Genomic DNA, 27,983 nt, shown 5'->3' on the forward strand with positions numbered 1-27,983 from the left:
AAGAAAGCTCCTTGTGGCGGGAAATAATTTAGCAGTGCCGAAGCGCACACACACAAAATCACACCCTTGGGTTGTGACACTTGAAACTTGGTAGACTTCATGCTCTAAGCAGAGGCTACCACTCCTGCAAGTTTAATCCAAATAAGACAAAAAACAACAAAGTTATAGATATTTAATTGATTCCCCATTATATCCTATGGCCAGATCTTCGAGGTGGCTCCGAAGCTTCGGAGCCACTTCAGCCAGATCGAAGTGGGACCCCGGTCCGGAGCTCTGGATTGGATCCCTGGCATCTGAAGCGGCCAAATCCAAAGCCAGATTGAATAGCTGCCTACTCGCACAGACCTAGTATCCACCTTTTTGCTGAGAATTTTGGATTTCTCTTTTTACTTCTCAACTTATTTTGGGGTGTTTCTTGGTACCTTTTACAGCCCTGTTTACAGTTGTTGGACCTGATCAGCCAATCACTGCCATTGTGGGGGAAGAGATTGTATTACCATGCCACCTGTCCCCCAGCATGAGCGCTGAGAACATGCAAGTGAGGTGGTTCCGGTCTGAGTTCACAAATTATGTGCATCTGTACCGTGATGGGAAAGATCAGTTTGGACGACAGTTGCCAGAATATGAGAGAAGGACAGCGTTTTGGAAAGATGGCATCACAGATGGAAATGTTTCCCTGACAATTCTCAATATCAGGCCTTCAGATGAGGGGCAATACAAATGCCTTGTTGAGGATGGTATTACTTATGAAGAAGCTGTAATAGAACTGAAGGTAGCAGGTCAGTGACTTGTCTCAGTTTATCTCTGCATGGTTTTCAGGCTTTTTCTCTTTCCTAATATGCCAACTTCATGTAACTTGTATATCAAATATTTTACAATTAGAAACTACGGGCATTTATACATGTATCTTTTTGTCCTGCGATGTGCTGGAGATCTGCCACTTCACACCGGACTCGATTAATCGACTCTGCTCTGCTTGTGAGCTGATGAGAACTGTGTTGTATACCGCATGCACTTGTATAAGGGGTGAAATTTTCATCAGCACGCAGAAGATGGTGGTGGCAAGTTTTGGACCTAAAACACCTTCTATATGTTTTAGTTCAAAAGCATGTCACAGCCATTTTCTCAGTGCTGACGTGCATTTTGCCACTTATACAACTACATGTGGTGCTGCACCAGGCGCTTTTCAAAGTACCCAGTACCCCTTGCATGTCTAAAAATGCCCTGTATTTCAATTTTACCTCAGTTGACTTTAGCAACTAATTCATTTTGTTAAAATCAATTTTTCCTCTTTTGAAATCCCAAACCTCAGTTACAGTCCTGATTTTGTTTATTTTTCCATTTAATTTGAACCCTGTCAATTTGTAATCAGTCAGTTCCCAAGATTATTTTGCATGAGCAGCCCGTCTTAGGAAAACCTCAGAAATATTTGACCTCTAGAGTGACAAGATTTTAGCCTGTCTATGATTATGACCTATTTTGCAAGCTTAGATATGGAATTAATGTACAGCTACAATGCCTTTAAATATCAACACTCAGTTAAGGCGGGATGGGGGGCGTGGAGCTCTTCCTCCCCTTTTCCCTCTAGCCTTACCCTATATTTATAAATGGCTTTTTCTAATATATATGAGCTATTCTCTCATTTGTTTTTATTCAGTTTTCTTTGTTTCATGGAAACTTTTGGAAGTGCACTGAACCAGTTGTCCTATGGATTTGGAAGATATCAATTAGTTAGGATTTATGTTCCCATGAAATATACACTTCTGGGAGGGGAAGATTGCTTATCCCCTTCCTTTCACCTTGTTTAGAGTTTGTATTGGTGAGGCAGCTTTGTTTTTACATCGTAGAGACTTGAACACAAATATGTATTATAAAATGATGAATAAATCTGGTTACATTTATTATTACTATAAAAAAAAGATATAATGTAATCAATTTGAAAAATAATCGTTAGTGGCAGAAAATTATCTTTAGTGGCAACAAATAATTATTCATTTCTGCCTTGCCATATTCAGGCAACAAAGAAGCACCCTGTCATGTAGTAGGATTCTAACTAGCTCCACTTTGATGATGGCTAGAACGCAAGCTTAATAACTTAGGCTTCTGCTGGGTCCAGAGTCTGCACTTCATACTGTGGTGTTTCAGTCCATGACCATGTTTGAAGCCTACAGTCTTTTATAATGCCCTCATTACCTACCAAAATCCAATCTGAATTACCATAATTTCTTATTGGCTCAGTGACTTTTGATGATAAAATCTCTCAGCTATCACATCCAGGAATATCTAATTTCTGTAGTTGTTAATAGAAAGTATTCCTTGCTCTGCTATACCCAGGAAGTCTTTATAGCAGGAATAACATTTCCACAGTCCTTTATAAAATTGGCTCATGAATTTAAGAAATATTAAAAATTACCAATTTTCTTCTAGGTTTAGGCTCTAATCCTATCATCTCAGTGGAGGATTACCAGAATGGAGGGATCCTGGTGATGTGTCGATCAGCTGGGTGGTACCCAGAGCCCCAAGTGCTGTGGAGAAATTCCCATCGGCATCATATACCATCACTTTCTGAAATAAAATCCCAAAAAGAAAATGGCCTGTTTGAAACAAAAATTTCTGCTGTCATAAAGGAAGATTCAAACCAGAACTTGTCCTGTTGGATCAGGAACAGCCTCCTCGACCGAGAGAAGGAATCAGCAATTCATATATCAGGTCAGTTCCTGGTAAACCCTGCAGTGAACCACCTGGTCTGGAAACCAAGTGAAATATGGGGTAAACACAAACATGGCTAGCATTTCCACAGGGTCCTGATAGAAATTCATTTAACTGTGTATATGCAGTTAATCAGAATCTTGATTTTATCTCAGTCAAATTTCTGAAATTTTACCTTAAAAAAACTCATTTTTTTCCTGGCAGAGACAGTCACTCAAAACATCAGTGCAGGATATTTCTATAGTCTGAGGTTTGCCTCAGTGAATTTTTAATAGGTATTTTCACAGCATCTATCTATTGGTATTGATTTATTTCTGAACTCTTTAAGGCCTTTTACTGCACTGAATCATTGTTCATTATTTGTCATAAAAAAATGAAAACTAAGTTGTGTGTTGTTGCTCCTCTTGTAAGAGTACTTTTACAAGAAGTAGTTTTTTAAATATAGTTTTAAAAGTAGTTACAAGGGGAACTAATTTTTTTAATGGTCTTTTCAGTAGCAGTTGTGCTCCAGAGGCATTTTGCCCTTGCCTACACACTCATTGAGTTCACTGATTCAGGGCATAAATCTATATATTTGCCTTTGCTGGGGATTTTGACTGGGGCTCAAGCATTCCTTCGGGGGCATAACCCACAACCCAAAATCCTGGGGTCTTGCCTAAGGTCAAACAAATTGATATATTTGGAGTCAAGGATTTTTATCCCCTGGTTAGATTGGTATGGACTGTTTGGGATTTCTCTTCATCTGTAGTAGCGGGGCATGGCCCTCTTCCTTGGGTCTCTAAGCATAATTTAAACAAACCTCAGAGCAGTAAGACATTAGCTGTCACTCCGCTCCCCACCCCCTCCCCGGCCTGTTTTATCTAATGCAGTTTAGGGTGTTATGTCTTGTAGTTGAGTTAGGGTCAACACCGTAGCCAGATGGGGGTGAGCCGGGAGATCACCCTGGGTGCTGAAGTGAAGGGGGCCAACAGGTGCTGCCCTCCCAGGGTGCAGCATGGGACAGATCCATGAGCAGCTCATTTTGGGGGTGCAGGGATGGGGAAGTGTGGCTCCTGCTGCTTTGTGCACTCACAGGCACACTTGTTGCTGCGGCACTGGTCAGGGTTGACTATAGGTTTTCTAACAGACTAGACAATGGGTTTGTACAGGACAATTTGGATATAGAAGGTCCTACCTCAGGCAGGGGGCTGGGCTAGAGAATAGGGCTGTGCAAAATGTTGCTTCCAGTTTTGTTTTGATGTTGTTTCAACTCGTTTCGAGGTTGAAACAGAAAAATAAACATGAAATAGATATGGTCAAAACAACCTCGAAACAAAATGAGGCAATTCGAAACGTTTCGCCATTTCAACCCTGTTTTGATGTTTTGCCGATAGGCTATAATGGGGAAGTTATAGCAGCCTATAACTTTGTCATTTCTGGCCTGATTTTGATGAAACCTGCAGGAATGGTAGCCCTTAGTAATGGCATGAATTCTACCAAGTTTCAAGGAGATACATGCAGGGGGGTTGGGGAAACTGCACCCCAAAATCGTGAAAGCAAAACTCATGTCACTTGTATGTGTGAAGCCACAGCGGGGTTAAAACTGCAGGCCTGCTAGCCCCTGCTGAGGCCATAAAGTCTGCCAGCTGTCAAGGAGATAGGTGCAGGGCAGTTCTGGGGCCCTGCACGCCTAGCTGGTGACAGGCAAAACTTACGACATGGGTGCTTGTGCAACTGACTGTTTCAGTCTTGGGGCAGAGGTGGGTGAAAACTGCAGGCCTGCTAGCCCCTGCTGCAGACAAGATGTTGGCTACAAAGGCCCAACTTGCACGATCAGCATAAACTTCTAATTTATTAGATAGATGTAAAAGTCAGATCATAAACCTTGGGGCTGATCCCCTCAAACACACACACACTCACACACACACACACACACACACTCACAGTAGCTAGCTATGAATACTAAGCACCTATGTCAAGATGCACCTATCCCCAAGTGCTGCAGTCTGCCATCGATGGCCAGTCAAGGCTTCTTTCAGCTCAATGTCACTTCAGTAGGGGGCTGCAAGCTGGTCCTTCTGACTGGACAGGCAGGGTGCTGGTCAGGTCAAAGAAGGTGCCATTGGGGTTCATTCTTCACTGCCTTTTACCCCTCTCTGGCAGAATTTGGTGACTCCCCAATTCTCGGGCTTATCCAATCCAGGGGTCGTTGACCTCATGGGATGTCTTCCTTGGTGGCTGCTGGATGGCAGTTGTCAGCCCCAGGGGTCACGTCCATGAGTACATGCAGTCTTGGGAGTCGGTTGATGACTTTTGTTTAATTCACTGCTGTGATTAATAGGGCTCTGGGAGTGGTCGATCTGGGGGTATTCAGTCCCAAGAGTCGGTCTCCAGTGTTCATTAGTTCAAACCAGGGCTTCTGTACCTTTAACAGTGAAATTTGAAGGAGATCCCGGCTCCATATTGATTCTTTCCTCTCCTTAGTCTGTGGTTTCATAGGTGTTAATTGTTGCTCATTAACTCGTTATTGTAGTAGCTAGCTACTGTGTTATGCAATCAGCCGTGATTCACTCAGGGACTCCAGCTCTTGGGGGTAGGTATATCTTGACACCGGTACTTAGTATTCATAGTTAGCTACTGTGAGTGTGTGTGTGTTTGTGGGGATCAGCCCCAAGGTTTATGATCTGGCTTTTGCATCCATCTGATAAACTAGAATTTTATGATGTTCCTGGGAGTTGGTCCTTCGTAGCCAACATTGTGGCTGCAACAGGGGCTAGAAGGCCTGCAGTTTTCAGCCCCCTCTGCCCCAAGACAGACACAGTCAGTTGCACAAGCAACCCTGTCATGAGTTTTGCCTGTCAGCCGTCGAGCCCCCCTGCACCGATCTCCTTGACATCTGGCAGGCTTTGTGGCCTCAGCAGGGGCTAGCAGGCCTGCAGCTTTCACCCTACTGCGCCTTACACACACACAGTCACTCAAGTCATGAGTTTTGCTTGTCCACATCTAGACATACAGTTTCCCCCAAAACCCTGCACCTATCTCCTTGACACTTGGCAGGATTTGTGGCCTCAGCAGGGACTAACATGCCTGCAGTTTTGACACCCCCCCGCCCTGCAGTATATGTAAAAATGTCCTCTGACCGAATGATACATAGAAAAGTTGTACCACCTTGCCTTTAGCCTGCATAAGGTTATGGTTTAAAGGTGCTTGGACTGATACTAGCAAATTGCCTGCCAAGAATAGCAGTGGGGGCTGGCAGGGACGGAGCCCTACGTCCAGCCTCACACCCTCCTGTTCCCCCACTACCCTCATCCAACTCCTCCCCGCTGCCGCCTCAGGTGTGACCCCACTTCCCCCTGCCCCACCGCTGCCCACCTCTCCACATCCTGTGTGACCCTAATGCCGCCCCCTCAGCATGTTGAGTGCGACCTCGCTGCCCTTCCCACTCCGCCATGTCAGGTGTGACTTTCCTCCCCGCACCACCCCCTGCCAGGTTGGGGGCAACCCCCAATTCTCTGCGCCACCCACTGCATCAGGTGCAACCACATCCTGTGTGACCCTACTACCCCCCAACCACATCCGGTTTGATCCCACTGTCCCCTACCCCCAAATGCATCAGATGCAACCCACTCCCCACTGCTCTGGGTCTGCCTGCCTCCCTGCTCCCTTCCTCCCCTCTCCTCTGGCTGCTCTGAGGGATGGCGGAGCTGGGTGGCAGGGGGTTGCTGCAACCATGATCTCTCCCTTTGCCCTCAGGCAGGGAAGCAGGGGCAACCCTGCTGCTCAGGGCTGGGGCATGTTCACCACTGCCACAAACTTCCCTAGCAGTGGCGAGAACGTAGGCCTTTGCAGCCTGGGCCGTGCAGGCAATTGCCTCCTGCCCCCTTGGCAGCACATGCACAGTTGGCCCAGAGCATTATGGACAGACAGACCCACAGACAAGGCTTTTATTGTATTAGAATAGTTATTCTCTGTGGGAATAAAAATTGTTTAATTACCATTTAAACTTTTTGCACTGAAAAAATGCTTTCTTACAAGTCTAATTCAAATTTGTGCACCTCATTGTTTCCATCAGAGAGGTTCCAGGAGTGTGCTTTATAAATAATGCATTGAATTTCCCTGCAATATATTGCAACATGGTAATATTGCCACTCAAACCCCATCTCTAAACCTTCATCTTGCTGGTTAGGAAACATTCTGCGTTGTCAGAGGGGAGGGTTTGAATCCAGACCAAGGTAGGTACAGAAACTCGATCTCACTTCCTTGGTGAATGCTCTGAATATAGGGCTGGCATATAACAGGTGGCTCTTCCTGTAGTGGCCTGTCTTATTTCTTCCAAAGAATCCTTGCAGGCATCTGTCCTAAAATCCCGGTGCTACTGCTCACTCATTCCTCTTGCTTGCAGTGCCCTGCTCAGCATGTGAGTTTTGGGATCCCATTCTGTGGTTGCTAAAATCCCTATGGATTGAAGGTGCTAGGAGTCTGTTTTGGATCACACCCCATGGGCCAGTAGCCTAGAAGTAATGTGTTGCAGCACCTCTTTTGTAGGTTCCTAAGTCCTCTATTCTCTAGTGGATCTGGTCCTGTTTGCGTTTTGGGATTCCTTCTGGACCCATCTGAACAAGACGTACACCTATGATAACTAAAAGCTATAGCAGGGTTGGTAGAAATAATGGTCCTAATAGTCTGGGAGAAGTGCAGGGGGCTTTGGTGGTATCTTTTACTGAACCAACATGGGAAAGATGCTAGACAACTGTTTAGGTACAAAGGTTCCTTATTTATGTCTCCTGAAGAAGGTGACTGGAAAAACAGAACTTTTTTTAAGCAGTATACTTTATCTGGCTTTTGTGAATGGAGGACCACTTGGCACACAACTCCGGAGGTGTGATTTTTTGCATTTATGCACAGTGTAGATATATAATTGTGGTTGCTGTAGACTTTCCCTCTGAGTACGCTGTATTATGGCTGTATAGATACTGGAGCATATATGTAATTATAGATCCCATAACTTTACTCACAATAGAACTATATGTAGCAGTTCTTCAGTGCTGTAAAAGACAGAGGAGGATTTAAAGTTTTATTTTGTTTCTAGCAGGTTTCTATAAAGGGTGCTCCTCTTCCATTACAGATAGAACTGGAATCCAAATGCTGCACAAGTGCCAAATTTGCAGTGGCTTCTTTATGGCCACTTAGTCATGAGGTGAAACAGGATTTAAATCTGGGAGACATTGTTTGCTGCTTATTCACAGATAAATTAGTGCCAAAGTCAGTTTCTTGGTTATTAAATCCAGTTTTTAATCTTTGTATGCTGCTCAGATTTGCTATTGTCATTTGCATCTCAGGAAATTCTAGTGGGGAGCTATGCGTGTATTTCCTTGGAATAAATATATTTCATGTTGGTCACAAGTTACAATATAAAACATGCCCCTGGCACCTTGTTTTTCAGCTTTCTTTTTTCCAAGCGTGAATCCCTGGATGGTGGCACTGTGTGTGATCCTGGTGGTGTTGTCCAGCTTAATAATCCTGACCATATATCTCTTCAGAATAAAAGGTAAACACTGAAGGAATAAACTGTAGTTAGAAATTAATTTTATTATAATATAACAAATTGTATAAGAATAAGATTTTCCTGCAGCAAACAAAGGCAGGCAGGTAGGCATGCTGCCACACACCAAGCTTTCAGCACAGCAAAGTGCAACTGGGACGTGTGCTAGCAGAAATGTGTAGTTGACACAAGCCATTGCAGGTGAAGATGCAGCAGCACATATTTTATTGTATTCTCTTACATCTTCTATAACAAAATATACTCTTCATAGTGATTTGTATTTGTCTTTATTTGTTTAGAGAAAAAGAATGCAGAAATCGGTAAGTCTCATTCCTCTTCTTCCAAAAGGACAATACTTGGGACAAAGTAGGTTCCCATAAGAGTGATTGCGTTCTTTAAGATGAGAAAATTCATCGGAAAGGGTAATATGAAGAAATGACAGGCAATAAAAATATAGAGCTTTGGGGTGGAAGAGATCTCACAATGCAGTTCCCTTTTTCCCATTCTCCTTTCTTTATAGTAGCCACATACTAATGAAATACAGACACATAATACATAGCAAACAGAGAAACCACAGCCTCTTGCTCTTTACATTAAGGATATGAAACTATCCAAGTGTCAGCAGTTGTAGAATATCTGCACACAATTTTCCCAATCGATCACATCCTTTTCTTCCAGGTGTACATTTCATGCATAAAAAGTCTAGTCCTCGAAATTCAAGTTGTCCAGATTCTGGGTAGCTGGGAGCCACAAACCTGGGACTACACATGTAATTTCTCCCTTTGCTTCAGAGGGGGGAATATCTACCTGCCCTTTTTAGGACCTCTTTAGCCAGCAGCTCAGGAAGTAAGTCAGGATGTGCGCAGGGAGGGGGAAGGGCAGGGGTTGGCTCAATGGGAAGGCTGGTTTGCTGGGGGTGCGAGGAATGAGGGACCACTATCACCCTTGGTCTCAGAGGAGCAAAGAGCACCCAATGATTCTACCAAACCCGCCTGGATCCGCCCAAACCTCTTCTTGCAGACACTATTTGCCATGAAATCATTCTGATCTCCACGTTGAAGACCAAACTTGTTCCCCGACACACTCTGGGGATGTCACTTCTCCTTTTAATCTCCCAAATCGGCCCAGAGGGCCCTGTCTCCCTCCCCTTCTGCCTCCTGAACCATGCTTTTCCTTATGATCCTAAAATCCCTCTGTGGACCTGCTTTCCCCCATAGTTTCCCAGACCTCCCGCAGACCTTGCCTGCCCCCTCCCCACAATATCCCGATAGACCCTGCTTGATCCCTGGAACCCTCCTCAAAACTCCCCTGCCCACCGACCCTGACAGATCCTCCCACTTGCCTCCCTCATCCCCCGCAACTGGCTTTAAATTGAATGGCTCAATGTCACTCCCCACAGCTGCATGCAGAGCTCCCTCATTTTCCTGGCTGTAGGCTGCCCCGTACTCCCCGTGCAGATGACACACAATGGAAAGTTCCCATCATGAAACACTTAATGCACACAAGACCAATTCTATGGTATCATGGCGTGTCATGGTGATAGCCATGCGATTACAATAATGCGCAGTAGCATTAGCTTTCTGCATGCTAGTATCACCCATGCACCGGCGATACTCTGCACTACTGACATTTTGGCTTTGGTTTAGCTCCTGTTTTTTCATTTACTAAAGTAAATGGACAGTAACTACATGGCACTAATGAATGTGTAGACTCAGCCAGGGAGTGCAATATCAACTATGAAAAGTATACATCATGCCACTTAAGACATAATGTTGAGATTTTTATGCCATATGAATTTCTTTCCTGGCAAGCCAGAGTCTCCCTGGATGTGGCACTTTTAGGGCACACATAGACATTTGGGGAGGTTAAGGGAGGTTCGAGCATGTAAAAGAATGGGCACCAGATGTAGCTTAGCTTGCCCATGCGCAGACCGTCCACTTAGAGCCCTATTTCAGTCTGTCTATGTGCGAAGTGTACAGAGGTTCAGGAAGCTTAGACTTGTCTAAAAATGGCTGACCCCATCTAGCATTAGTGTACCTCTGAGGCAGTCTAGTCTAGACTGGTTCCCACAACACGGACCCAACTGGCCTGCTGTACGGTTTCCAGCAGAGTCCAAGTACTGGCAAAAACAGCCCCAGACCCCAGGCCCAGGGGTGTGCTTTTGTGACTAGCCCCCAGGCACCAGGCTATTTTTACTCCTTTGGGCTCTCACGCCAGCCCTAAATAGACAAACTCGCCTGTGGAGAAACCAACCCCCACCAAGCTGACCAAATCCCCAATCCCACCAGGTACTTCTGATTCCGGTTTTAAAGGTGTTCACTTGTGCCAGGATATTAGGAAGCAAGTCAGGGTGAGCGGGGGGTGGAGGGTAGGCTCAGTGTGTGTGTGTGGCGGGGCTGGTTTCCTTCGGGTGTGAGGAATAAGGGGCCAAAATAACCCTTGGTCTCAGAGCAGCAGAGAGCACCCATACATCCAAGTCTACCTGAACTCCCCACCTGCCACCCTGATGTTACCAACCCTCCTGGAGCCATTCAAACCCCTTCCTGGAGATCTTGTTTGACCCGTGAACCCTCTGATCCCCAATCTGTAAACCAAATTTGCTCTCCGATCCACTCTAGGGAAGTCACTCCTCTTTTTAATCTCCCATATCCGCCCATTGGACCCTGCATCCCTCCCCTTCTCCTGCCTGGACCGCACTTTGTGTTACCATCTTGTAGATCCCTCTGTGGACCTGCTTTCCCCCATAGTCTTCCAGACCTCCTGCAGACCTTGCTTGCCCCCTCCCCACAATACCCCTGTAGCTGAAGTCTGCTCCCTGGAAACCACTCAAAGGGGCTCCTGCCCCATGACCCCAACAGGTCTTCCCACTAGTCTGCCCCATGCCCCGCAACCTGCTTTACATCAGATAGCCATTTTCAACTCGATCTTACCTGCCCCTAACCTCCCCACATGTGTATTTCTACCATGAAGGGAGGGTGGAGTGATCATTTTGATAAAAAAACAAGAATATTCAGGTCTGGAAATAGGTTACTGCCTTTTGACACATAGCTCTAATCTCACGTGGGTAGTAAAACCCTACAGAATATTTTGTTTCATTTATTCAGTAAACCAAACGGGTTTGTTAATTTTCATAATCCTGGCCATATATCTCTTCAGAATAACAGGAAATGCCTGGGGAATGAATATAGTGTAGTTACTAAGTATCTGTCATCTAATAAATCCATGATCAGAAGGATAAGACTGTACTACAGCCAAATAAAGGCTGGCAGGCAGGCACCTAGCCACACACAAATCCTCTAGCACAGCAAAGTGCAATGGCGACGTGTGCTAGCGGACTTGTGTAGCTTGCACAAGCCATTGCAGGTGAAGATGCAGCGGCACAAGCCTTACGTATTCTGTTACATTTGCTGTAACAAAGTAAGCCTTTAATAATGATTTCTATTTGTTTTTATTTGTTTAGAGACCAAGAATGCAGAAATTGGTAAGTGTCCTGACCCTTGTTCCAAAAGGTAGATTTTTTGAAAGAAGTTGTGTTTCCATACGAGTGATTGCTAAATTCATTACTGCGGATGCTCTCAGTATGTAATTTAGAAGGACATGACAAAAGCTGAGAAAATTTGTAGAGAAGGGGGATATGGAAATGTGAAAAGAAATAGAAATAGAGAGCTTAGGGGTGGGAGAGATCTCACGGAGCAGTTTCCCTTTTTCCCATTAGCCCTTCTTTATAGTAGTTACGTACTAATGAAATACAGACACATAATACATAAGAAACAGAGAAAGCACAACCTCGTGCTCTTCACATTAAGGACATGAAACTATGCAAGTGTCAGAAAACCTGCCGCACATCTTCAAACCACCGGTGAATTTCACCCGTAAGAATTCATTGCTTTATTTGCTGTAACAGATGATCTTGTTAGTAATGATTTCTATTTGATTTTGTTTAGTGAAACAGAAGTCTGAAATTGGTAAGTGCTATCTTTCTTCTTCCAAAAGGTCAGGTATTTTTCTGCTTGTAAAATAAGGAATTTCCTACTTGCTTAATATTATTTCCTGGTTGGTTCTTCCAATGTAGTTAAAAATGTTGTAACTAAACCTGAAAAATGCACAGGAAAGGACGGCATGAAGATGTGATAATCCATCAATACATACAGCTTTGGGGTGGAAATGATCTCACAATGCAGTTGCTCTTATGGCCATGAGTCATTATATTAGTTCTTACATCCTACTGGCATACTGACACAGAACATCCAAGTAAGGGAGAAAGCATCAGCTTTTCCTCTTCAGAGAAGGGCAAGAACCTATCGTAGCGTCATCAGTTGTACCGAATCTGGGGCCAGGGGTCATATAATCAATCACAGCCCTTTGTCCCATAAATATATTTCAGTTCTAGAAAGCATGTTCCTATAACAGCAAGGCTGTACAACTTCCAGGCAGCAGAGGGATGCAGGTCCAGGGGTGGCAGAGCTGAAGGTGGCACACTGTACTGGAAAGCATGCCCCCCTGCCCAAGCTCCCGTCCACCCTCTCAGCTGTTCAGTTCAATGTCACTCCCCACAGCTGCATGCAGAGCTCCCTCCTTTTCCTGGCTGTAGGCTGCCCCGTACTCCCCGTGCAGATGACACACAATGGAAAGCCCCCCTCATGAAACACTTAATGCACACAAAACCAATTCTATGCTCCCTTAGCGTATCATGGTGATAGACATGTGAATACAATAATGTGCAGTTGAATTAGTCTTCTGCATGCTGCTATTACCCGTGTGCCGACGCTACTCTGCACTAGTGACAGTTTTGGGTTTGGTTTAGCTCCTGTTTTTACATTTACTGAAGTAAATGGGCGGTAACTACATGGCACTAATGAATGTGTAGACTCAGCCAGGGAGTGCAATATCAACTGTGAAAAGTATACATCATTCCACTTAAGGCATAATGTTGAGATTTTTATGCCCTTGAATTACTTCCCTGGAATGTCAGAGTCTCCCTGGATGTGGCACTTTTAGGGCACATATAGACATTTGGGGAGGTTAAGGGAGGTTCGAGCATGTAAAAGAATGAGCACCAGATCTAGCTTAGCTTGCCCATGTGCAGACCATCCACTTAGAGCCCTATTTCAGTCTGTCTAAGTGCGAAGTGTACAGAGGTTCAGGAAGACTAGATTGGTCTAAAAATGACCGACCCCATCTAACGTTAGTGTATCTCTGAGGCAGCCTAGTCTAGATTGCGTCCCACAACACTGACCTAACTGGCCTGCTGTACGTTTCCCAGCAGAGTCCCAGGACTACCAAAACCAGCCCAGGCCCACGGCTGTGCTTTTGTGACTTGACCCCTGGGACCAGGCTATTTTTAGTCCCTTGGGCTCTCACGCCAGCCCTAAATAGACAAACCCACCTGTGGAGAAACCAACCCCCACCAAGCTGACCAAAACCCCAATCCCACCAGACACTTTTGCTTCCGGTTTTAAAAGTGTTCACTTGTGCCAGGAGCTAAGGAAGCAAGTTAGGATGAGCGGCAGGTCGGGGTTGGCTCAGTGGGGTGGTTGCGGGGGTTGGTTTCCTTGGAGTGTGAGGAAGAAGGGGCCAACATAATCCTTGGTCTCAGAGGAGCAGAGAGCATCCAAGCATCCCAGTCCTACCCGAACTCCCCACCTGACCCTGATTCTACCAAACCCTCCTGGAGCCATTCAAACCCCTTCCCGCAGACCCTGTTTGCCCCGTGAACCCTCTGATCCCCAATCTGAAAATCAAATTTGCTCCCCAATCCACTCTAGACATGTCACTCATCTTTTTAATCTCCCATATCCGCCCAGAGACCCTGCGTCCCTCCCCTTCTCGTGCCTGGACCCCGCTTTTTGTTACCATCTTGTAGATCCTTCTGTGGACCTGTGTTCCCCCACAGTCTCCCAGACCCCCTGCAGACCTTGCCTGCCCCCTCCCCACAATACCCCTGTAGCTGCTGTCTGCTCCCTGGAGCCCACCCAAAGGCCCCTTGCCCCATGACCCCAACACTTGTTCCCACTAGTGTCCCTTCACCCCCCACAACCTGCTTTATAATTGAGGGCCATTTTCCACTTGATCTAACCTGCCCCTAACCTCCCCACATGTGTATTTGCACCATTAAGGAAGGGTGGAGTGGTCATTTTGGTAAACCATCAAGAATCTTAAATCCTGGAAATAGATTTCTGCTCTTTGACACACAACTCTAATCTCACGTGGGTAGTAAAACACTACAGAATATTTTGTTTAATTTATTCAGTACACCGGATGGGTTTGTTAATTTTCATAATCCTGACCATATATCTCTTCAGAATAAAAGGTAAACACCTGGGGAATTAATATAGTGTAGTTAGTAAGTAACTGTCTTCTAATAAATCCAAGATCAGAAGGATAAGATTGTACTACAGCCAAATAAAGGCTGGCAAGCAGGCACCTAGCCACACACCAAACCTCCAGCACAGCAAAGTGCAATGGCTATGTGTGCCAGTGGTCTTGTGTAGCTTGCACAAGCCATTGCAGGTGAAGATGCAGCAGCACAAGCCTTACGTATTCTGTTACATTTGCTGTAACAAAGTAGGCCTTTAATAATGATTTCTATTTGTTTTTATTTGTTTAGAGACCAAGAATGCAGAAATTGGTAAGTGTCCTGACCCTTGTTCCAAAAGGTCGATTTTTTGTTGGAAGTTGTGTTCCCATACGAATGATTGCTAAATTCATTACTGCGGAAGCTATTACTATGTAATTAAAAAGGACATGACTAAAGCTGAGAAAATTTGTAGGGAAGGGTGATATGAAGATGTGACAAGCATTGAAATAGAGAGCATTGGGGTGGAAGAGATCTCACAGTGCAGTTTCCCTTTTTTCCATTAGCCATTCAGTATAGTAGTTACATACTAATGAAATAGAGACACATAATACATAAGAAACAGAGAAAGCACAACCACGTGCTCTTCACATTAAGGACAGGAAACCATGCAAATGTCAGAAAACCTCCTACACATCTTCAAACCACCGGTGAATTTCACCCATAAGAATTCATTGCTTTATTTGCTGTAACAGATGGTCTTGTTAGTAATGATTTCTATTTGATTTTGTTTAGTGAAACAGAAGTCTGAAATTGGTAAGTGCTATCTTTCTTCTTCCAAAAGGTAGGGTTATTTTCTTCTTGTAAAAGAAGGGATTTCCTACTTGATTAATATTATTTTCTGGGTGGTTTTTCCAATGTAGTTAAAAATGTTGTAACTAAACCTGAAAAATGCACAGGAAAGGATGGCATGAAGATGTGATAATCCATCAATACATACAGCTTTGGGGTGGAAAAGATCTCACAATGCAGTTTCTTTGCAGATCTCACAATTTTAGTACTTACATCCTACTAGCATACTGACACAGAACATCCAAGTGAGGGAGAAAGCACAAGCTCTTGCTCTTCAGAGAAGGGCATGAACATATCAAAGCGTCATCAGTTGTACAATATCTGGGGCCAGGGGTCATATAATCAATCACAGCCCTTTGTCCCATAAATATATTTCATTTCTAGAAAGCATGTTCCTATAACAGCAAGGCTGTCCAACTTCCAGGCAGCAGAGGGATGCAGGTCCAGGGGTGGCAGAGCTGAAGGTGGCACACTGTACTGGAAAGCATGCCCCCCTGCCCAAGCTCCCGTCCACCCTCTCAGCTGTTCAGCTCAATGTCACTCCCCACAGCTGCATGCAGAGCTCCCTCCTTTTCCTGGCTGTAGGCTGCCCCGTACTCCCCGTGCAGATGACACACAATGGAAAGCCCCCCTCATGAAACACTTAATGCACACAAAACCAATTCTATGCTCCCTTAGCGTATCATGGTGATAGACATGTGAATACAATAATGTGCAGTTGAATTAGTCTTCTGCATGCTGCTATTACCCGTGTGCCGACGCTACTCTGCACTAGTGACAGTTTTGGGTTTGGTTTAGCTCCTGTTTTTACATTTACTGAAGTAAATGGGCGGTAACTACATGGCACTAATGAATGTGTAGACTCAGCCAGGGAGTGCAATATCAACTGTGAAAAGTATACATCATTCCACTTAAGGCATAATGTTGAGATTTTTATGCCCTTGAATTACTTCCCTGGAATGTCAGAGTCTCCCTGGATGTGGCACTTTTAGGGCACATATAGACATTTGGGGAGGTTAAGGGAGGTTCGAGCATGTAAAAGAATGAGCACCAGATCTAGCTTAGCTTGCCCATGTGCAGACCATTCTTGTAAAAGAAGGGATTTCCTACTTGATTAATATTATTTTCTGGGTGGTTTTTCCAATGTAGTTAAAAATGTTGTAACTAAATCTGAAAAATGCACAGGAAAGGATGGCATGAAGATGTGATAATCCATCAATAAACAGCTTTGGGGTGGAAAAGATCTCACAATGCAGTTTCTTTGCAGATCTCACAATTTTAGTACTTACATCCTACTAGCATACTGACACAGAACATCCAAGTGAGGGAGAAAGCACAAGCTCTTGCTCTTCAGAGAAGGGCATGAACATATCAAAGCGTCATCAGTTGTACAATATCTGGGGCCAGGGGTCATATAATCAATCACAGCCCTTTGTCCCATAAATATATTTCATTTCTAGAAAGCATGTTCCTATAACAGCAAGGCTGTCCAACTTCCAGGCAGCAGAGGGATGCAGGTCCAGGGGTGGCAGAGCTGAAGGTGGCACACTGTGCTGGGAAGCTCACCCCCCTGCCCAAGCTCCCGTCCACCCTCTCAGCTGTTCAGTTCAATGTCACTCCCCACAGCTGCATGCAGAGCTCCCTCCTTTTCCTGGCTGTAGGCTGCCCCGTACTCCCCGTGCAGATGACACACAATGGAAAGCCCCCCTCATGAAACACTTAATGCACACAAAACCAATTCTATGGTCCCTTAGTGTATCATGGTAATAGCCATGCGATTACAATAATGTGCAGTAGAATTAGTCTTCTGCATGCTAGAATCTCCTAAAAAGTGTGTGCCAGCGCTACTCTGCACTATTGAGTATTGTGCGCTTTAGTTTAGTTTCTGTTTTTACATTTACTAGAGTAATGGGCAGTAGGTACGCAGTTGTAATAAATGCATAGACTCAGCCAGGGAGTGCAATATCAACTTTGAAACGTATACATTATTCCACTTAAGACGTAATGCTGAGAATTTTATGCCCTTGAATTACTTACCTGGCATGCAAGAGTCTCCCTGGATGTTGCAATTTTAGGGCACATATAGACATTCGGGGAGGTTTAGGGAGACTATATCATGTTAAAGAAGGGGCACCAGATCTAGCTTAGCTTGCCCATGTGCAGACCTTCCACTTAGAGCCCAATTTCAGTCTATCTAAGTGCTAACTGTACAGAGGTTCAGGAAGATTAGATTGGTCTAAAAATTGCCAGCCCCATCTAATGTTAGTGTACAACTGAGGCAGTCTAGTCTAGATTGGGTCCCACAACATGGACCTAACTGGCCTGCAGTACGGTTTCCTTCAGAGTCCCAGGACTACCAAAACCAGCCCCAGGCCCAGGCTGTGCTTCTGTTACTTTCCCCCTGGCACCAGGCTATTTTTAGCCCCTTGGGCCCTCATGCCACCTCTTAATGGACAATCCTGGCTGTGCAGAAACCAACCCCCACCAAGAAAACCAAATTTTCAGTCCCACAATCACTTCTGCTTCTGGTTTTAAAGGTGTTCACTCATGCCAGGAGCTAAGGAAGCAAGTCAGGATGAGCAGGGGGTGGAGGGTTAGCTCAATATGAGGGCTGGTTTCCTTTGGGTGAGAGGAATAAGGTGCCAATATAACCCTTGGTCTCAGAGGAGCAGAGAACCCCAATTATCCCAAGCCTGCCGGAACTCCCCACCTGCCCCGTGATTCTACCAAACCCTCCTGGAGCCATTCAAACCCCTTCCCGCAGACCCTGTTTGCCCCACAAGCCCTCTGATCCCCAATTTGAAGACCAAATTTGCTCCCCAGTCCACTCTAGAGATGGCACTTCTCCTCATAATCTCCCACATCTGCCAAGAGGGCCCTGCCTCCCTCCCCTTCTCCTGCCAGGACCCTGCTTTTCCTTTTGGATCTGGTAGATCCCTCTGTGGACCTGCTTTCCCCCAAAGTCTCCCAGACCTTGCCTGTCCCCTCCCCCAATACCCCTGTAGGCCCTGTTTGCTCCCTAGAACTTTCCCCAAAACTTCCCTTCCCACCAACCCCGACAGTTCTTCCCACTAGTCTCCCCCACCCCCTGCAACCTGCTTTACATCGGATAGCCTTTTTCAACTTGATCTAATCTGCCCCTAACCTCCCCACACATGTATTTGTACCATTAAGTGAGGGTGGATTGGTCATTCTGTTAAAACATCAAGAATATTAAGTCCTGGAAATAGGTATCTGCCTTTTGACACACAACTCTAATCTCACGTGGGTAGCAAAACACTACAGAATATTTTGTTTCATTTATCCAGTAAACCTGGTGGGTTTGTTAAATTTCATAATCCTGACCATATATCTTTTCAGAATAAAAGGTAAATGCCTGGGGAATGAATATAGTGTATTTAGTAAGTAACTGTATTGTAATAAATCCAAGAGCAGTAAAATAAGATTGTACTACAGCCAAACAAAGGCAGGCAGGTAGGCACTCTGCCACACACCAAACCTCCAGCACAGCAAAGTTCAAAGGCGCCATGTGCTAGCAGACTTTCATAGCTTGCACAAGCCATTGCAAGTGAAGATGCAGCAGCACAAGTCTTATGTATTCTATTACATTTGCTGTAACAAAATAGACTTTTAATAATGATTTCTATTTGTTTTCATATGTTTAGAGAACAAGAATGCAGAAATTGGTAAGTGTCCTGACCCTTCTTCCAAAAGGTCGACTTTTTGTAAGAAGTTGTGTTCTCATATGAGTGATTGCTTAATTTCATTATTGGGTCTGCTATTAACGTGTAATTAAGAAGAACATGACTAAAGCTGAGGAAATCCGTAGGGAAGGGTGATATGAAGACATGAGAAGCAATAGCAATAATGAGCTTTGGGGCGGAAGAGATCTCATGGAGCAGTTTCTTTTTTTCCCATTAGCCATTCTTTATAGCAGGTACGTACTAATGAAACACAGACACATAATACATAAGAAACAGAGAAAGCACAGGCCTCATGCTCTTCACATTAAGGACATGAAACTATGCAAGTGTCAGCACTTGTACAATATCTGCGCACAGTCTTCCCAACCAATCATATCCTTTGTTTCAGCAGTAAAATTTGTGTCTAAAAATTCTAGTCCTTGAACTACCGGGCTGTCCAGCTTCTGGGTAGCTGAAGGCCACAAACCAGGGGTTACACACTCCCGAATTTCTCCCTTTACCTCACTGGGGAGGAATCGGTATCAGCCTATTTTAGGCACTCTTGACTTCTCACGTTTAGGCTACCGACACCAGCGGTTGGGAACATTTTTCCAGGGGCAGGATGCAGTGAGTCAGCTATGCTGTAGCCCTGCCTGAGTCTGAGGTGGGCCAATGCTAGGACCCAGCTGCTGCCACTGCCACCACTTTTCCCTCCTACGTGGCCACAGCGTGGCTTGGGGAAGCTCCCTGCTGCCTGGCTGTGGTGTGGCAAAGGCAAAGCTCCCACCCCACTGTGCTGCTGAAGCCCTCTGACTCTGAGCCAGATCCAATCCCTGCACAGGCTGTGGCTTGCAGACATCTGGCTTACAGCATGGGAGAGGTGCAGGAACAGTCCAAACTATTCTCACTCACCATGGTTCCCATCCCCACGTGAAGGTCTTCCCTCCTTAGTCCCAAGAGGCACTGGATATGAGCAAGTGTCTTTTTCCCTCATCTGATAATTTTTTTGTCAAAAAGTTAGTTCCTCTCAGTGGTCTTTGTGTGTTAAGGTTTTTTTGAGACAAATTGTTAGTTCTTCCATTAACTTTAAAAATGTAGGGTTTAGGGTAATTTTGTGCCCCACCATCTAATACAATGCAATCATTTCACAAAAGAGAAAGGGGAGAATTTGATGCCTTTCATCTTGATTCTAAAGTCAAGAAACCCATCCAAATCTCAATTCATTCTATCTGTGAGTCAAATGGTAAAAACCTCAGACTTTATTTGCTGTAACAGCACCCCTCCACCCCCCCGCCCAAGCTCCCTTCTATCCTGTCAGCCACTCAGCTCAGTGTCACTCCCACCAGCTGCTTGCATAGCTCCCTCCTTTTACCGGCTGTAGGCTGCCAGGTACTCCCCATGCAGATGACAAATGATGGACGGCCCCCCTCATGAAACGCTTAATGTGCACAAGACTAATTCTACGATCCATTAGTGTGTCATGGTAATAGCTATTCGATTACAATAATGCGCAGTAGAGTTATTGTATTGTATGCTAGCATCAGCTATAATGTGTGCGCTGGAAGTACTCTGCACTAGTGACACTTCTATGCTTTGGTTTAGTTCCTGTTTTAACACTGACTAAAGTAAATGGGCAGTAACTACAGGGCACTAACGAATGTGTAGATGCAGCCAGGGAGTGCAATATCAACTATTAACCGTATACATCATTCCACTTAAGACATAATGTTGAAAATGTTATGCCCTTGAATTACTTTCCTGGCATGCCCAAGCCCCCCTGGATGTGACGCATTTAGGGTACATACACATATTTAGGGAAGTAAACGGAGGTTAGAACATGTTAAACAATTGCCACCCAATCTAGCTTAAGTTTCTTGCCCCCCTGGCACCAGGCTATTTTTTTACCCCGCTGGGCTATGCCACCCCTAACGGACCATCCCAACTGTGGAGAAATCAGTCCCTCCCAACCCCACCAAATCCTCAATCCCACCAGATGCTTCTCATTGCAGTTTTAAAGGTGTTCACTCATGCCCAGAGCTGAGGAAGTAAGTCAGGCTATGGGGTGGGGTCAGTGCAACAGGAAGGCTGGTTTCCTGGGGGTGTGGGGAATCAGGGGCCAAAGTAACCCTTGGTCTTGGAGGGGCAGAGAGTTCTCAAACATCCCACGCCTCCCCAAACACTCCAGCTGTCCCCTGACTCTATCAAATCCTCCTGCCCCCACAACCCGCTTTGTGCAGACCCTGCTTTCTTCCCCTATCCCTTTGATCCCCCTTGAAGACCTATCTTTCTCCCCAATTCACTCTATGGATCCCACTCTCCTATCTAATATCCCATATCCACCCAAAGGACCATGCCTCCCTCGCTTTATGCCCCTTATAATCCACTAACCTCGCAATCATATGGATCTCCCTGTGGAGCATGGTTTCATCCCCAGCCTCCCAGGCCTCCAGGACATCCTACCTCCCCCTTCCACCGCAACCCCTGTAGAGCATGCTTGCTCCCTGGAACTCACCCCTGAGCCTGCCTGTCCCCTGAACCCCATAATGATCCCCACTATTCCCCCGCTGCCCAACTTGCTTGACATTGGGTGGCTATTTTTAACTTTAATTAACCTGTCCCTAACTTTCCCCTTGTGTATATGTACCATTAAGGGAGGATGGAGCTGTAATTCTGTTAAACCATCAAGAATGTTAAGTCCTGGAAGTAGGTGGGTTAATGCTAGTACCCTGCTGCTGCCAATGCCATCACTTCTCCCGACCATCTAATCTTCCCAGTAATCTTTGTAAGTAAACAGCGCTCACCGCTAGTGGGGTGGGCAAGGGGTGCTGCTCCACTGCTCCCTTTTGGTTTCAGAAGCACTGAGCTCTTCTAGACCTCCAGCAAGCAAGGGTCTTTGAGTAGATGAAGCCTCTTAAGGCTCGGATCAAGTGCAGTGCCTGTTCTTCACCTGGCTGGGGAGAAACATGTATCTGTGTCCATGACAGCAGTGCTTCCAAAGCGCACCTGGGGAGAACTGCTCTTAGGGCGTGGGTCAGTGCTGCCGAGGTGTAGGGCTTTAAGCTCACTTTATGGAAATGATATTCTCCTCCCTAGCTTGCTTTGAGGGCCTTATAGATAAGTTCAAGCAAAACTTGGGGGCATCTCAACCCCAAGGCTCTGGGCTTGGGCCTGAAAGTAAGATGCCTGTCAAAGGATTTGGAAACATCTGAAGCCCCAGGGGTGGGTGGGGGATGTTTGCCAGTAGCCCGGCCGCTTTTGGTTCTGGTCTGACTCATGGATATTGAATTTGATTTGTCTGTTTTGGCTTTGAACATGGATAAATTTAAAAATAAAAAGATGCGGTATCTTTTATTAGACCAAGTAAGAAGTTGGAAAAAAATTCTTAGCAAATTTTTGGGTGTGTCTGCTTTTCTCAGCTGTAGAGCTTGCCCAGAGAACAGCGGAGAGTCCCTATGCCTGAAGAAGGGTGACTGCACCTGAAAGCTTGCTGAGAACTTTTTTTCCAACTACTTAATTGATCTAATGAAAGATATCACATCTACTCCAAGAACCTTGCCTGCCCAGGCCCTTCGACCAACACGGCTACGACCAAAAACCCTCAAGACCTTGAGCATACTCGAGAAAATAAACTCTTCACTTCTTGGCCTTTTAGCTAAGATCAAGTGTAGGGGGCATTCAAATCCCCAAGACCTCTGGGCCTACAAGTAGGAGTCCTGCCAATGGATTTTGGAGTATCTGAGGTCCTGGCCTAAAGACACTGGGGTGGAGGGTGGTTGCTGGTAGTAGTGCTGCATGATGACTTTTGAACAGTTGAGTCAGAACTGATTTAGCGAGTTTAACTTGCAGCACAAAAATTTCCACACACACCCTCCCTGCAACAACAACAAAAAAAGCATCTCAACTCTTTAGACTCTAGGCAGTACAGGTTTCTATCTGACCTACTAGTATTTGAGGCATGTCAGTTGTTTGGAGACAAGTAGGTACTAGATCCCAGCCTGAAACCACTAGAGGGATCTATGAGTAATTACAACTTCTCTCTGCACAGAGAGATGGTAAAGTACAATGCCATCCCCTGACACAACTCCTACTTGGAGCTTGCCCGTTTTACCCTGGAGCTCTTGAGCTGAGGGCTCCTCCACCTTAGGCTGTCATACAAGTCACACTAAGCCTGGACTACTCAGCAGCCTGTGACCCACTTTTCTTTTATGGCATCAAAGCTCTTATAAATTTCACAAGTTCGAAAGGCAGAGCCCATGAGCACAAACTTGTTTCACCTGCTCTTTTAAAATGAAACTGTTAAAAAGCAGATAAAACTAAGTTAGAACAGTCAAATAAACACGAAAGAGATCCCACTTCTCTTAGCCATGCACATGAATGGGGATAGGCAGAAAAAGGATGCAGTTTTAAGCAATTGGACCTGCATACTAGTAGAGGTACGCAGATAAGCACCACAGAGAGGTTGTCATGCAGAAAACAAAGTACCCGAGTTACACTCATGAAGTGGTTAGGTGTTATTTTATTATTTATAGTCATAAAGGGATAACATCAGCTTGGAAATCCCATGAAATACCAGTGTTAATTTCTTGACTGTAATTCTGTGTATAGGTACTGGGAGATGATAAAATATTATCAAAAGTGTATCTTGGCAAAGGGTATAATTCATCGGGTGCTATAGGTTCCAAAAAAGGGACGCCAAGGGGCATTTGTGCTTCCTGTAAATGGAAAGGAAGGTCTTCATGTGAGTTTGTTAGCAGTGCTTCCTCTTTGTTTAAAGTTTGTTTATAAATTCTCACATCTTGCAGATTAGTTTATCCTAAAAACAGGAAATCAGTGGAGATACGTCAGTTAGATTCATGGTACAGTCTTGTTAAACATGTCCCCAAAATCCTCCTTCTCTGAAGGCAGCAGGAACAAGGCTCCTTGCTCAGAAATCCCTGCATTTGACCCTACAAAGACCCTCCCATGGGCTAGAAAAAGAACCAGCAGCTCATTAATTCCTCTGTAGCCTGAATAAATGGGCTCTGTAATACTTTGCACAGAAGGAAGGCTGGGATTACTAATCTTCTGTATGAGAAGCACTTAATTTCTGTATTTTTTCTTAATCCAGGAGACCTTCAACAAGAACTTGGTGAGTTTTTGTCTGTGTACAATATAACCTTTTCCATGGTATAAAATTTATCCATCTAGCTGTAGGATTCATTTTCTCCATACTGGAAAAGCTCTGTTGGAACATAAAACGAAATAACACCAAGATGCCCTTGGCTAGGGGTGTTTTGTCCATAGCTCTCAGACACTTCTTTCTGGGCTGTGTGATGTTTGTATCCCGTGGCCTTACAGCAGTTGTAGTGGTTCACAGAGGTCTTATAAATTTCACAAGTTCGAAAGGCAGGGCCCATGCACAAAGACTTCATTCACCCGATCTCTTAAAATGAAACTGTTAAAAAGCAGATAAAACCAAGTTAGAACAATCAAATAAACACGATCGAGATCCCACTCTCTTGGCCATGCACATCAATGGGGATAGTCGAAAAAGGATGCAATTCTAAGCAGTTGGACCTGCATACTAGTAGTGGTATGCAGATAAGCACCACAGAGAGGTTGTCACGCAGAACACAAAGTACCAGAGTTACACTCATGAACTGGTTAGGTGTTATTTTATTAATTATAGTCATAAAGGGACAACATCAGCTTGGAAATCCCATGAAATACCAGTGTTAATTTCTTGACTGTAATTCTGTGTATAGGTACTGGGAGATGATAAAATATTATCAAAAGTGTATCTTGGCAAAGGGTATAATTCATCGGGTGCTATAGGTTCCAAAAAAGGGACGCCAAGGGGCATTTGTGCTTCCTGTAAATGGAAAGGAAGGTCTTCATGTGAGTTTGTTAGCAGTGCTTCCTCTTTGTTTAAAGTTGTTTGTAAGTTTTCCTGTCTTGCAGATTATTTTATCCTAAAAACAGGAAATTAGTGGAGAAATGTCATTTAGATTCATGGTACAGTCTTGTTAAAAATGTCCCTGAAATCCTCCTTCTCTGAAGGCAGTAGAAACAAGGCTCCTTGCTCAGAAATCCCTGCATTTGACTCTACAAAGACCCTCCCATGGGCTATAAAAAGAGCCAGCATCTCGTTAGTTCCTCTGTAGCCTGGATAAATGGGCTCTGTAATACTTTGCACAGAAGGAAGGCTGGGATTGCTAATCTTCTGTGAGAAGCATTTAATTTATGGTTTGTTTTTTTTCAATCCAGGAGACCTTCAACAAGAACTTGGTGAGTTTTTGTCTGTGTACAATATAACTTTTTCCATGGTATAAAATTTATCCATCTAGCTGTAGGATTCATTTTCTCCATACTGGAAAAGGCCTGTTGGAACATAAAACTGGGAGTAACACCAAGATGCCCTTGGCTAGGGGTGTTTTGTCCATAGCTCTCAGACACTTCTTTCTGGGCTGTGTGATGCTCGTCTCCCATGGCCTTACAGCAGTTGTAGTGGTTCACAGAAAGGTAACTGGAGATACATGGGTTAATTAGTTGGAAGATTAGGAACAAGGGTGTAAGATGGCATCATAAGATGGCTGGGAATCAGTGGAGGGATCTAAATATGTGCTTCATGTACAAGGTGCCCTATAGCATAGAGAAAATCGGCAGCTGTATTCTGGACCAACCAGAAACTTCTTGGTCAGTTCAGAGAGAGTGACTACTAGTAATCCAGCCTAGATGGCAATAATGGGAGTATCTCTGGAGCCAGGCCTTCTCCCAGGAAATGGTACAGCAGCTCCAAATCAGTGGCGTCTTTGGATACTGAGGCTCCCTGGTCACTGCAACTTAGCAAGTGGTCAAACAGTATCTAGACATTTGATATCACCCTGTTGGATGAGAGAGTTAATGGATTTATGGATTTAATGACATGAAAGGTCAGTGTCCCACCTAGTCCTGCCACATGTTGCCTCATTTATGTCCAGCATCACTTTTGTCTTTTCTGGCATTTCCTTGAGCCAGATGCTCCTCATCCAAGACTCCTTTTACAGCTACATTTGCTCAGATAACTTCTCACCCCTATTTCTCTTTCTTCCAGAGTGGAGAAAAGCTGTGGCCTGTCGAGGTAATGAAAGCTCATATTGAATCAATGGTCAATGCTCTCTTTTCTTTCCCTGTGATTTCAGTTCCCTTTTTCCTTTCTGGTCAAATGTTTAGGCCTCCCTAACGTTTTGTGGAGGGAAGTGCTTTTAACTTAGGTCAAAGGATTCAAAACCTCCTATGGCCACATTTTTTTTGGAGGAACCTAGCAGTCCCCACTGCACACACAGCAATTTCTATTTCCCTTTGTGAGTATAAATGGCAGGTTTTTAATCACTTGAGTGCCAAAAGGGTCCCTTTTGCATAGATGACAGTGTATTTCCCCTGGCATCCTGGACAGGTACATGTACATGTGTAGTCTAAGCATGCGAAGCAAGCTATGTTGGCTACAAAGGTGCACTGCTACATATACATGTCCCTCCTGGATGTGTATGGTGTTAAAAGCTTGAAAACGTAGGTGGCAGGAATGTGCGACTAGCAAGTGTTAAACTGCACAAGACGGGGTGGTGCTTTTGTATTTTAGCTCCAACATTTGACTGCCTAGGACAGTTGTTCAGGAAACTGGAAATCTGGGTTCTCGGTGCCCTTTGCCCCAACAGGATTCAAATCTCTTTACATAGCACAGTTCTTGCATTACCCCACATTGTTGTGGGCACTCGTTCTGAAACTGGGCTCTGAACAGTCAAAAGAGATAGAGCTGTGGAGCCGGGAGGCAGAGCACAAGCTAGCTGGGTCTGTCTCAGTGAGTTGGCTGCAGCTGCCCAGGAATGGATAAGGCCCTGTGTTCTAGCCTAGACCTTTGTCCATAATGAGTCTAAAATCTTTCTGCTACATGGCTCTCCAGGAGATGGGTACATGGTAAGAATACATTAAATCACTCACACATTGAGAATCTCCTGTGCTTTTGGCTTTTGCAAAGAATTACTCACCTAGAAGAAGCATCTATCCTGTCTACAGCCTGGCAGGTGCAAGTAGAGGTTGGTCAAAAGAGGTAATAGGAGCCTGACAGAGAGGCCTGTAGGCCAGTAATGATACGGGCACAATTTGATGGGAGGCTTTTGTTTGGTCTTAGACTCATACATGCCTAAGTCATTTGGATAGTTCTGAACATTGTACCCAGAGCCAATAATGTTTTGCCCCTGCTATTTAAGCATGGTGACTGTGGCGGGCCAGTAGGGGGCGCTCCTGCGTTGAGCCGCCCACCTCCCTGCTCCCGACCACCGTCCAGGCTCCGAGTGCCTCCCTTAGGGTGCCTCCTGTCCGGCCGACCCCTTCCCTGGAGCACACCCGCTAGCCTGGGGTTCCCGCTGCCACCATCCAAGGCTCTGGACTCACTTCTGGCTCTGCGCACCTTGGAAAACACAGGCCTGATCGTCCAATGGGTCCTAGACCCAATACAGGCACTTGGGGCACTTCCCCAAGTCAGGGGCTGATTAGGAGGCCTCCCTTAGTCCACCGACCTAAGGGGCCTCCTTGGCATAATTTAGACCCACCCCTCAATAAGTCTCCACACCGGTCACAAAGGAGAACTTTATTGATTACAGGGGTAGGGCGGAAATAGGGTAAAAGGTAGAGCAATATCATAGAAATCTTACAGGAATATCAAAGGAATCCCATAGAGCAAACCAGGGTGGCTGAGGTAGCCGTTTCAACACGCATCTGAGTTACTGAAGCTAAATATCTGATCGGATCTCGAGTAGGTTACTCACTCGCATCATCCAGAGGAGCTTGTTGTTTCCTCTGGAGGCAGGGCACTCTTGCAGCATGCGGTGATGAGGAGAGAGCCAGGGTCAGATTCACCTGGATGACCGCATGGATAATGGCTGCCCTTCTTCCTGGCCCAGGC

At 45.1% G+C, this 27,983-nt stretch overlaps 1 protein-coding gene across 1 annotated transcript in view; it reads left to right on the forward strand.

Annotated features, from left to right (window-relative positions):
* The window catches only part of LOC102375194 (butyrophilin subfamily 1 member A1-like), a 35,757-nt gene that overhangs the window by 3,316 nt on the left and 4,458 nt on the right, over positions 1–27,983 (forward strand). The window contains exons 2-8 of the mRNA XM_025195513.1: positions 444–779; positions 2,428–2,709; positions 8,135–8,239; positions 8,533–8,553; positions 19,046–19,066; positions 24,171–24,191; positions 26,136–26,162. Coding sequence (XP_025051298.1) covers positions 444–779; positions 2,428–2,709; positions 8,135–8,239; positions 8,533–8,553; positions 19,046–19,066; positions 24,171–24,191; positions 26,136–26,162 — 813 coding nt within the window. The remainder of the gene's footprint in view (positions 1–443; positions 780–2,427; positions 2,710–8,134; positions 8,240–8,532; positions 8,554–19,045; positions 19,067–24,170; positions 24,192–26,135; positions 26,163–27,983) is intronic.

Source organism: Alligator sinensis, unplaced genomic scaffold (assembly GCF_000455745.1).
Source record: "Alligator sinensis unplaced genomic scaffold, ASM45574v1 scaffold275_1, whole genome shotgun sequence".
NCBI classification, from domain to species: domain Eukaryota; kingdom Metazoa; phylum Chordata; order Crocodylia; family Alligatoridae; genus Alligator; species Alligator sinensis.